At 36.2% G+C, this 13,184-nt stretch overlaps 1 protein-coding gene across 1 annotated transcript in view; it reads left to right on the top strand.

Annotated features, from left to right (window-relative positions):
* Positions 1-11,989, top strand: part of GPC5 (glypican 5) — an 860,209-nt gene extending 848,220 nt beyond the window's left edge. Inside the window, exon 7 of the mRNA XM_062195157.1 lies at positions 11,822-11,989. Coding sequence (XP_062051141.1) covers positions 11,822-11,989 — 168 coding nt within the window. The remainder of the gene's footprint in view (positions 1-11,821) is intronic.
* The last annotated feature ends 1,195 nt before the right edge of the window (positions 11,990-13,184 follow it).

Genomic DNA, 13,184 nt, shown 5'->3' with positions numbered 1-13,184 from the left:
CACACACTTTTCTTAAATTATTTCTAGAATATTTCCAGAAAATATTCCCTTAGTTTGTCATATCTTGTTCTCAATTTGTAGTTTATGTAAAGAAAGATGGATTAAGGGAATTTCCTTGAAAAGGTGAACATCAGAATGACATTTGTAAAGCTGTAGTTCTTGTTACCATCTGGCATACACAAGGGTTTCATCCTAAATGGGAACAGAATGAGCTCCTTTTGGAACTAAACCTTTAATAAACTGGGAAACTTTAAGGGAATCTTTATTTTTAATGCAGTATTTGAGAATGAATGCACAGCTGGCCAATGAAGGAAATCTAGATTAATTGCCAAACCAGGTCTTAAGTGAATTTGCAATCCTTCACAATTCTTTCAAAAATTCATTGGAAATTTTTCTGAATTAAATTAAAAAAATGTAAATATGGAACCCTTAGAAATCTTGTTTAAAATCTTGTTTCCCCCCACCCCTCCTTACATCCTTCATTTTTTTTTTTTCACTTCTGTCTTTCAGTGACTTTAGTCTCTTGGAGGTAAATTGCTTAAAGACAGGATCACAACACATACTGTTGAGTGACATGCATCTTAGAGCTCCATTAGATATACATTAATACATTGGGATAACTCAAAACTAGCCAGGAAAAAAATCTAATGGTCAAAAATTCTCATATTACATGTTAATTAATTCTCATATTGCATGTAGAAAACACACTATCTGTCAATGGATATAAATAAGATACTATCAATTTGGTTCTTATGGGTAAGCCAAATGAGAAAAACTTTGGCATATAAGTTGAGAAAGAAAACTATGACTTGGATAATAAATATAAAAATAATAACTAGTGTCTATTAACTAGAAGATGCATGTAAAATTATAAAACTCTTGGTAGTAGAGATCCTGCTTTATTTTTATAGCATGGTTAATAGAAAGCTGATATAGCAGATGATACTAGATGTCTAGAATTCATCTTTAGTCAATCCATCTGTGTTTTGGAATATGATTTGTTCCCAAGAGCAGTAGATTTTCAGGTTTGTTCAATCCTGGATTTTGTAAATTAGATTACATTGCACTAAAATGTCAGGAAGATTATATGGGATAAGTAGGAAAAGAGCCAGGCATTTTCTTAAAAGCAAATTGCTATGTTACCCAAAACAAGCAAAGGCAGTTTTGTAAAGCAGCTCAGCTTGGTAACTGTACATTTGAAGAAAAAAATGCATATTGAGATATTTTTACATATAAATTATTTTCATTGCTTGTGTGTAGGTGAATATGTGAAGATGATTTAGAAAATTAGTAAATTACCTGAAAGTGAGCTAATGGCATCAAGAAAATAAACCTTACCCTTTAATTTTTTAGATTCGAGGAGTGTGGTTGTTGTATATCATGCCCATTATAATAAAATGTTTGTCCCTTAAGAAATGCCCATTACAAATCTATCGAATCTACGTTAAATCTTTTACACAGACTTACTTTACTGGTAATTTCTTTTTGCTTCCCCTGTTCCTGTACGACAGGGTCAGTCATTACATTACCCACAAAATGCCCTTGTTTCTTTCGGTACTCCTGACATGGATCCTCTACATTTTCTGCTAAGTTGAATATTTCAATAGAAGACTTCAGTATATCCTGTCTGCAGTTGTTTTGTGAGAAAGGATTTTTGTTTTTCACCAGTTCTTTTCAGGTCCTCCAGGGTTTTGATAGAGACATTTCAGAAGATTTGAGAAATGATTATATTTGGTGTGCACACTTCCTCAATTGGTCCCATAATTTTTCTGACTTCTATTCAAGGTTTGATGCTCTATTTACATTCCTACTTTTACTCATTACCTTTTAGTTTTAACTCTACTGGGAGGGCTAATTTAGAGTATGGACTAGGATGCAAAATCAAAATAAACTTATGGCATGGAAGATGAAGCTGGCCATGTTTTCAACCTCGGATCAGGCATGGAGGTAGGGAAACTTGGAATTTTCTTCTAGGAGCAAGAACAAATAACTTAAATGCAGTGTTAGGGCACAGAGAATAAATTTAGTAAATTTTATCTTCTTTGGTATTCTATTTACACAATCACAACACTTTTATAAATTGCCAGACTGCATTGCATAAACCAAATGCCAACAGAGCTGTGACCTTTCAGATTACTGGCACTACAGAAGCCGAGAGATCAAAAAGCTGCAACCTAAAGCAAACACTGACAAGAAATCGTACAGACTTGACTCCTGTGTCTGGTCAACTTAACATAACATGACATATTGTAAAATTAACTTGGCTTTTTAGGTAGAATAGTCCATAAAGATTTTAGTGCTTTGGAAAGAAATAAATGTGGAGATGGTAATACTTGGGTTTATCGATAAAATATTTTCTAAATTTGAAGGAGAAAGAGCAGAGAAAGTTGGGTATAAGAAAAATTTTTAAAGATGATTGTAATAAGTTTAGGGAGATGAAAGCCAAGTAGAGCAGGATGCTGTGTAGAAGGGAGCAGGCTGGAAGATTGGAGAAAAGAAGGTTGAGTTGCAAAAAAATAATGAGATCATGCTATATAAAGAGATTTTTATATCTAATTTGAAATATGTTATAGAGATAAAAGTAGATCATGAGGAATTTTGCATCAGATTTCCAATTATAAAATGTTATGTGCTTCCGTTGCTTTACTGTTTCATATACATTTTTATTGGTTTCATTTAAACTGTATGAAAGTACAAATGCCAATATAACACAAATTATATATATGAATTTTTTTGCATAATAGATCATGGAGTTTTTTCAGTTTATATTAAAAATGTGAATGATAAAATGAAAAGTACAATCATCTATATCTTCAATATTTTGGTATGAAATTTGTCTATCAACACTTTAATTTTCACCTGCATGTTCTCATCAATAGTCTGTAATCATGAAAGTGCGGATTTTGCTATGCTTACATTTGAGAAGATGACTAGAGGAATGTGTGTGATGATTGATACTTTCTAAACACATATTTACTTCTGATGTTTGTGTAAATGATTGTTAAAGGAAGAGGGAAATATTGCAGAGATGTATCATTATGTATAATGTTTTAAAACACATTCAGCCGCCATCATGTTTGGAGCTTTTTGAATGTAATGAATGTTTCTCTTTCACAGAAAACATGTTGTGTATGTGAGCAATCTACAGCCAGATTTTATTGCAAGTGTTTGAAAGGCTATTGCAACCATGTGATAGTGCCAGACAGTTAGTAAAAAGCAAATTGAGTCTATTGAGAGATTAATTCACCAGCTGAAAGAAGTACATTTGCCTTAGAGTCATCAGATATTCTACTCACCAAATTCACCCACCAAGATAGCATCCCTAATGAGCTTCCTAAACCAATTAAACATAAGCAGGAAGCATCAGTCATCAAAACTGACTATTTTCAGCTAATCAGCTGCTTGCACAAACTGCATGGCATTGAGAAAGGAAGAGCACTCTGAAAGGTTGCTTTCCCCCCAATTTTGTCCTCACTTTGTTAGTTTCCCAGTTTTATAGATGCAGTGTCATGCGCAGAACATTGTCAATGAGCCTGATGCTTTATAGGATATAAAGTGCTTTCCCATGCATTATTATTCAGTAGAATAAAATGAGTTTTAATGGGCTTAAGTGATTTGCCTAAAGGCACACAATTAATGTGTGGCTGGAACTCAAAATCATGTCCTTTCCTCTGTTCTAATTGTACTATAAATATGTATGTATTGATTGACTTTCTATCCTGCATGACAGGGAATAGGTTTAAATTTTAAAACACCAGCATTTTTACATCTGAGCAGACTCAGATGAAAGACCCAAGGCAGGATGAGGCTGTAGATACTCATTTTTACTCATCAAGGTTTCCTCCTTCAAAGACAGGATTGGTGTAGCAGGATCACTTCCTATTGTTTGTAATAATAGTAGTGATAAAGTTAACTAACCATTATTGAGAACTTACAGTGTGCTAGTACTTTACGTAATGGAACCTGAATAATACTCACAAATCTTCCAAATAGTTTTATCCTCCTTTATGGATGCAGATAATGTATGCCCAGAGAAGTAACGTAATGTTTTTTGGAGGTTTTAAGTTTCCAAAAATATTAGAAGATACTCCATATTTTATGAATATATGAAATAGCTGATTGTATGTAGTGAAAATGAAGAAAGCAGGCAGAACTGTAAATTTCTTGTTAGAGATGCCACCTGCCTTTACCTGGCCAGCTCTCCTCCCAGCCCAGCCAAGTAATGAAAGTCAACAGAGTGCCTTCCCCTAGGAGGTTCACACCTCCCTTAGGATGTACCCCATGTGAAGAGATAGATAGGTCTGGGCCTCTTAACTTACAAGGCCTAAAGCCCACCAGATTATTATCAAGCCCCTTCTATCAGGTTCTATTTGCCTCTCCATCAGAAAAATTACTTGTAGCTTAGACAGCACCTTTCTTAGCTCCTCTAATAATGATTCTGTCCTTTGTTCTAGGCCCTGTCTAGTGCACTTGGGCCTCATTCCTTCGTAATCATAAACTCTACCACCAATGGCTCTACTCCCAACCTGTGTGTACTGATGGTCCTCTTCCCCACTTAATGCTGTATAATTGTTCAAACCTGGTAAATGCCACTCTTAGGATCATTGGTTACTATCCTCACTCTGTCTTTTATGACCTTGTCTAATTATGATCAGAGTCGGCAAACTTGGAAGGCTTCCATAGCCTTGGCAACTCATGATGAGAGCGCCTGGGGTGGTTACTGGCGCCATAAACTAGAGTTTCAATTTGTTGGGTCAACAACAGAAGCCACTGTGCACTTGCTCCTCATGTGGGATCTTTGTCCTTAATGTGCTGTACATTTTGATTTAATGCTATAACTAGTACTCAAACAGTATGTTTCACTTTGTGTTTCTATGCGGGTGCAAACTGTTGAAATCTTTATACTAAATTGATCTTCTGTATATAAAGAGAATTGAAAATGAATCTTGATGCAGATGGAAGGGGAGAGGGAGCGGGAGAGGGGAGGGTTGCGGGTGGGAGGGAAGTTATGGGAGGGGGAAGCCATTGTAATCCATAAGGTGTACACTGGAAATTTATATTCATTAAATAAAAGTTAAAAAAAAGAATATGAAGAAAGACTTGTTACAGCATGTGGCATGCATGTGTTTATTACAATGTGATGGCTTTTCAGGTGTCTATTGAAAATATTCTCATTATTTTGAAGATTCATTGTATTCATGTATGTTCTTTTCAAAATACAGATGAGGGAAATGCTTTTATTTTATTAAAGGTATGTTAAAGATGATTCCTCTTTGACAAAAGTAGTGTCTTTTTCTCAAATGTGGTTGGAGGATGGGCCCTGAAATGGCACTTGTTCCCGAGGGAAGAGCACACAATACGTAAGGGAGGTGTTTGCCTGTTGTCTGAAAGGGATGGGAGGAATAGAGGAGTGTGCAGAGCTGATCCCCTGTGAAGGAGTAGAAAAGTTCATTCCCCAATGACCCAAGCAGTAAAGCTAAATTTCCAGTCTCCTGCAGAAAAAAAAAATCCATTTTTGAAAACATTCCTGTGACCTAGATTTATAACGAAGTATTATTGTACGTATTCATTAAAATATAATTGGAATGCTCATCTCTTTTAGTTTATATTAATTAGAATAGTAAGCACAAGCATATTTGAGAATATTTTTGCCATGATTCAAATTTTTGCCTCAAAAACTTCTTAGACTTCCCTAGGTACTCAGGAATAAAATCATTTTAAACCATCTCTTATTCAAGATTAAAAGAAAAATAATTAAACCTTTGGATTGTTTCTCCTATTTCCTGATTATCAGATTATTGTTTTTATTTAAATTATATCTAATAGAATATTCATCACTAAACACCATCATTGAAATAATAAAATATATACTGAGAATTTTTTAAGGACAAAGATAATATCTTCTCCTTTGATATGGATGTTACACAGTATGTGCTCAATTAATGCCATTGAATGAATATGGGAGTCCATCAGTGTCCCAGTCAGTATGAATGAATCCCAAGTTACTCTGGGACATTTTTACTGAAAAGTCCAATAAAAATGAAGACAGTTTACTACCTTAGATGTAGAAGATGTTGAAAGTAGGATAAGCTTTTAAATTATTTCCAAATTTCAAATAAATAAATACAAATACAATTATTTAGCATCTACTATAGAGTAAGCAGTAGTCATGATGGGGAATACAATAAAATAGATTAAATCCTGCTGTCATCTTTCAGAAAATAATTATAAAGATATGAAATGTGTTCAAGAAAGTAAAGTATCTGATGGTACAGGGCTAAGAAGAGTACAGGAATATGTATAGGGTTGAAAAAGAGATATTTGAGTTTGAACTTGAAACACGTATAAATGATGAGCTGAAGAAGAGAAAAGGGTGTATTTCATGTAGAGGAAATCAAGAGCTGAATGAGAGGTGGCTATAAAAGCAGCATAGACTCAAGTAGAGACGTATGAGGTCTCACAATTTCTGTGCGAACATATTGGTTTCTCAGCAGCAGAATTAGATTTTGAGGAGCTGTGTTAGGCATAGAGTTTTCAAAATACCAAAACAGCATGTTGTGTGGGACCTTGACTGCCAGGCCACCTTTGATCTTTTATAGATCTCATTTTCAAAATCAGGTCCATGTGTGTTGAGTGAGGGCAGGTGGGTAATGCGAGATGAATCCTAACTAGACAAGATTGTTTCCTGTAGGATTTCCCATGAATCTTTAATTCAGGATACCAGCAAGAAGCCATAATATGCGTTTCCCCAAACATATTCCCTTTTTTCTGTGACCCATGTATGTGGACTGATATTTCTCCTCTTAACACATGTGGGGAACCCATTGTTTTTGGCCATAATGAGCCAGAAAGACCATTAAGGTCAAGAAATTTCAAGGAGAAAATCCTTATTTGAGAAAAATTAATATGGTGGGAGTTGATAGGAGAGAGTACTGACCCCTGCACTGTGGGAGTCAGGAAGATAGTTGTAATGATACATGACTGGAGCTGAATGGGTCTATTTTAACATATAAAGTTATAGATTTTGTCTTACAATAGCTGCTTATATGAAGTAAAGAGTACAGCAAGAGCTGCTGATAAGTACTGGAACATAATTTGTAGATAAGCACAATCTATTAGGATACATCCCCAGAAAGTGGCTAAAAGGGAACAGAGAATTTATACCATTTTATGTTATTCTGGGGGCAGGGAGAAACATGAACAATCAAAAACGAAATCAGATCAGTTTAGTCCAAAAGAAGAATGAATTCGAATAAAGATCTTATTGTGAAAAGCCCATTGTTTTTGTTGGTTAGAAGTTTACTAGAGATATTTGCGAATTAAGATGTTATTACAATTATGAGAATGAAAGTGTACATTTGTGGACTTGTGATAATAGTGAAATGAAAACATGAAAATTATAAGGAAGCTCCTCCATGTGAGAAGAGGGAAATTTTTGATTCTATGAGAGTATGAAGGGATTATTGGAACTCACAGATCAGATGGGATCATGGATGTATTGGGATCACTCATTCATAGGCAACAGCAATTGTGTCTGTTGTTCTGAAAGTTGGAAAACAGTGTGAGGGATTATAAAGAAGCATAGAAACCAAAGACTGAAGAAAAGATAAAATCCAGGAGCATGCTCTCATCTTCTTAGTCAGGTGGTATCTGATGGGAATGTTGACCTCTTTTTCTGAGGAATAAGCCAGAGAATAAAGAAGATCCAACAAAATGGCCAAGAAGTGTGGTCCAGGTGGTGTCACTGAGTGTATTGGTTACTTTTAGCTGCATAATAATTTACTACTAATTTAGCTGCTCTCAATTTCCATTTGTTAGCTCACAGTTCTGTAAATCAGATGTCTTCATGTGCTTTCTGTGGACGGTCTCACCAGCCTGAAATCGATTTGTTAGCCAAGCTTGACTCAGGGACAAAGTGTCCAACCTCTTCTAAGTTTTTGAGAGAACTCAGTTGTAGGACTGACAGCCCCAATTCATTGCGAGTGCGAAGATGGAGCCCTGTCAGCTCTAGAGGCCACTGGTGGTACAGTTCCCTCTGTGGTAACTTAAACAGGCACACTGACAGCATCCAAGCTTACACCTTCGAGGCCAGCAGCACAGTCCTCTGCATCCAACCTACCCCATTCCCCGTGCTTTGGATCTGACTTCCACTGATAGCCAGGAAAAAAAAAAAAAAAAAACACCTTTCTGCTTTTGAAGAACTCGCCTCATTATATTACTTTCCACACAGACTATCCTCTTTTTTAAAGGTAAATCAGCTGATTGTTGACATTAGTTACATTGATAAAATTCCTTCAGACATATAGATTCTGAGTGTGAAAATGACATCATATTCATGGTCCTAGATATTAGAGTGGGAAATCACGATGCCAGTTTCACGATCCAGCTTGCACAGAATTCAAATATAATTTTGTATAATTCTATTTCTTAAAATTTTGAGTTCATATGCATTTTCCAGAATGTCACTGATGTGATGGTGAAGAAAAATGTATAAAAGCATAAAATGTTTAGTTGTGAAGGTCTTCAACTATGTTTGCCAGTCACTATAAATAAATGGATAATTCTGTTAATGTATTTAATCACTTTCAACCGAATCAGTTTCTTAAAATGGAGAGTTTTGTTTTACACAGGCTATCCCTTTGTTTGTATTTTTAAGTTGAAATGCATTGGGTTGGATTGTGATTTATGCATTGTTGGTATTGTTTGTGATGTTTCATCTGTGTTCTGGCTGAGTTCCCAGTAAAATAGTGGGAGAATTTTTAGCAACATCAAGAGGAAGTAAATTGACATGGGAAATTGTTGGAAAAGAATGTTCGTGTGAAAAGGGAGCCACACAGCCCCAGAGAGTTTGACTTTTGTTGTACTGGTCATGTAATACTTGGAAATGTGTTAATATTGGTTGTGTAATTACATGCTTTATCAAATGATTCTTTCAATTAATATTCTAGGTGTTTAAGCAATATTAATGTATAATAAGTAGATAATAAAATGTAGTGGAACATAAATATATGCAAAAGAGCTCATATATTTTTCTCACAATATGAGCAATGGCATCTTTATATCATTATCCCTATTTTAGTTATGACAGAATCAAGTTCTCAGTGTCTTAAGTGATAGCCCATTTTCTCATGATTAAGTATAGATCAGAATGAGGATTCACATCTAAGTGTGTGTGACCTCAAAATCCAGGCCTTAATGCTTATACTAAATAAGTGGCAGATAATGTATTTTACAATAACAATTGATAAATTATATAAAGTAATGTATCTTTCCTTTTTCAGATGGGAATTTCTGTGTGGTTGTTTGTATTCATTTCTCCACTGGTATAACCTCCCTCGCTTTTAAGGATGTAGCATACATACCAGCATATCAAACACAATAAAGGAGTTTTGTCAAACATAATATTTCCTAAGTTCATTTGACAATGAAAGAAGTTTTCCTTTAAATTTAATACCTGTTATCATATATTTTGTGAAGTGCTGATAACTAAAAATAAGTATTTAAAATAATTATCAAGTTATTCAGCATTCTTTTTGTTAGGAAACAATAACTTTTAAAGAAATATAATATTCAGAATTGGGGACCTAATTTTTTTTTTGAATTTTGAAAGTTTATGAAATTCAGAGTAAAATGGCTTGATTGCTGGGTACTTTAAATGATAAATGTATTTGCCTTAGATGTAGTGAGGCTGTTTCACTCTGTGTTCATAATGAAGTGCTGTCTGTGGGTTGTGTGTTTAATTACTTCCTGCTCATTGAAACTATTGTTTGCCAAGTTACAGAAGTAGTAACCCTAAACCTTTCAGAAAACACCATGAGAATTAAATGCCCATTAAGTGGATGACAGAGAGAGGTCTCATTTCTTTTTTTTTTTTTTATTTAAATTTTTATTTTTTTGACAGGCAGAGTGGATAGTGAGAGAGAGAGAGACAGAGAGAAAGGTCTTCCTTTTTGCCATTGGTTCACCCTCCAATGGCCTCTGCGGCCGGCGCATCTCGCTGATCCGAAGCCAGGAGCCAGGTGCTTCTCCTGGTCTCCCATGGGGTGCAGGGCCCAAGCACTTGGGCCATCCTCCACTGCCTTCCTGGGCCATAGCAGAGAGCTGGCCTGGAAGAGGGGCAACCGGGACAGGATCGGTACCCCAGCCGGGACTAGAACCCGGTGTGCCGGCGCTGCAAGGCAGAGGATTAGCCTGTTGAGCCACGGCGCTGGCCAAGAGAGGTCTCATTTCTAACAGAGCAGTACCCTTTAGTGCTCATGCTCAGTCGAGTGTTCTCCAGATCCGACAGAGAGGGTAAATGTCATATAGTGAATTATTTTACTGTCTCAGGTTTAAGTGAAATACTCTATTATTCATAACTCTATCTTTCTGAAAAGAGTCCAGACATTTCCAATATTATTCAAAAATATTACCAGCATTTCTATGATATAGGGAAAATTATCTCTTGCATCTATTTTTCTCCTAAAAGTAAATTCAGTATCTGAGAATGAAGAAATGAGTGGTTGTTTAAGCTTCTTAAATGGTTTGTAGAAATGGATGTTGGACCTAAGTCTATTCTCTGAAAGTTAGTTCTGTCCCATATATGCATTGGAGCAAGTGCTTAAGCTGAGAAAGTTAAAATAAAGCTGTTGATGTGAATGTCCAAGATCGTCGATTCTTTTAATGAAATTCTTTCCTGGAAGAGTAGTTTTCTTTTTGAGAAATTTTGGAATGTTGGATTACAAAATGGTACCATTTTATCAGTCAGTATATTGCAAAGGGAATTGTGTTGTGTCAGAGTTTGATTTACCATGCTTTAAGGTTAGTTATTCGGGATCAGGGCTGTGGCACAGTAGGTTAAGGTCCTGGCCTGAAGCACCAGCATCCCATATGGGTGCCAGTTTAAGTCCTGGTTGTTCCACTCCCAACCCAGTTCTCTTCTATGACCTGGGAAAGCAGTAGGAGATGGCCCACGTCCTTGGGCCCCTCCTCGGGTGAGACCTAGAAGAAGCTCCCAGCTCCTGGCTTCGGATCAGATCAGCTCTGGCTGTTGCTGTCATTTTGGGAGTGAACCAGTGGATGGAAGACCTCTTTCTCTGACTCTACCTATCTCCGTAACTCTTTCAAATAAATAAATAAACCTTTAAAAAATAATAATGCTGGTTATTGAAAAACAAAGAATTCTCTGACAAGCTATCCATAATCAAGATGGCCTTTTTTTTCTTTTATTTATTTATTTGAAAGTCAGAGTTACACAGAGAAAGAAGGAAAGGCAGAGAGAGAGAGAGAGAGAGAGAGAGAGAGAGAGGTCTCCCATCATCTGGTTCACTCCCCAATTGGCTGCAAAGGCCAGAGCTATGCTGATCTGAAGCTAGGAGCCAGGAGCTTCCTCCAGGTCTTCCCCTGAGAGTGCAAGGACCTAAGGACTTGGGCCATCTTCTACTGCTTTCCCAGGCCGTAGCAGAGAGCTGGGATCAGATATGGAGCAGCTGGAACTTAAACCGGCGCCCATACGGGATGTCGGCACTGGAGGCAGTGGCTTTACCTGCTACGCCACAATGCTGGCCCCAAGATGGCCTAACATTTGTTAGCTTCCAAAAGAATTATCCAAAACATTTTCACAGAGGAATACACAGCATGTAGTTCTTTATGGATGGAAGACTTTGCCCATTATTCATTACTTCAGTCGGTTTTATTGTTTGGAGACAGGATTTGGTAAAGTGTCTAAACCACAACAATGAGTGTGCCTAAGAGAAAAATTCTAATTTATGCTTAAATTTCAAATAGAGTTCTTGGATTATTTGAATTTGCTTCTAATACATGTTTTAATATCCACATTCAGTTGCTACAGGGTAGGGCACCGAAGCCCAACAAGTGGGAACATCTTCAGCCTGGCAGCGGTGGCGGCATATCTGAGCAAGTCAGTGGGGACTGTGATGACGAAGATGGTTGTGGGGGATCAGGAAGCGGAGAAGTCAAGAGGACGCTAAAAATCACCGACTGTAAGTGAATGATTTTAACACTACCTTTAAGAATTTATTTTGAAATATCTTAAAAATAATTATTTTGAATATAAGAAATAATGGCAATTTAGCAGTGTGGAAGATGAAGTTAATGGAACTAAACCAATAAGTGGTTATTTAGTAAAGCATTCTTGGGGTGTTGTTTGTTTTTAACTAGTGGATTTAAATGAAAGTGACTTTTTTTCTGTGAAGACTAGGGAATGACTGGCATTCTGAGAATTATAAAGGTTTTAAAGTGGGGCAATTCTTAGAGCATAATGGTTCTTAAACATACATTGATAAATAATGTGAAAACAGGAAGTATGAATATGACAGATAGCCAAATTGTGTGTGGTTTATATTATCATGCCAGTTGCAAAGAAATTAGTAACTATATAATTAATTATGGTGATAAACAGTTTGTATGTAACATGGATTTGCTCTTCCAAAAAATTTGCCAGATGTTCACTTAACTTTGAATGTGTGGATTTGCAGCTATTTCTAGTCTGCTAGACTGCTAATTACTACAACAGCTACAGCTTCCAAATAACAACAGCAAAGCACCACTTGAAATTCCTTTCCTGGTCTTCACATATAACATGAAGAACATAGGTTCCTGCCTTTTTTATTATGTGCCTATACTTGCTCATATAGGCAGAACTAAAGCGATCAGCTGAGAAAGAAACGTGAAAGCTAATATGCCCAGTGCAGCTGGCTTTCAACTATTCTTTGCATTCTGATTGCATCAAGGTGAGGGTGAAGCTAAAGTAATCTGGACACGTGCAGCCCCATGTGGACTGTGGTCTTGTAGTTGACCTCTAAATCACACAGATCTGTTTTAGACCTGGTAGACACGCAATTTGGTGGGAGAAAAATTCATTCACTTTTCCGTTCTCTTGCAGTGAATTACACTGTATCATAGTGTAGAACATTGTAAATGCCTCAAACATCAATTCTTCATTCTTGCTAAGATACAGTTTTGCAAGCCAAATGTATTGATTAACGAAATGGAAGCCAAAAGAGATTCAAAATTGCAAATACATTTCATATAAAATGTTTTATTGTTAGACATAGTAAAACACTTTATTTAACACAGAAGGTAAATATATGGGAGTTAATATACTTGAGAAACAATTAAATATAGCATCACAAAATTCCTAGGGTAAACTAAATATCTTCCACTCTTATGTGAGGTGATAGGGA

This window comes from Lepus europaeus, chromosome 6 (assembly GCF_033115175.1).
Source record: "Lepus europaeus isolate LE1 chromosome 6, mLepTim1.pri, whole genome shotgun sequence".
NCBI classification, from domain to species: Eukaryota; Metazoa; Chordata; class Mammalia; order Lagomorpha; family Leporidae; genus Lepus; species Lepus europaeus.
This window is presented reverse-complemented; position numbering and strand designations above follow the sequence as displayed.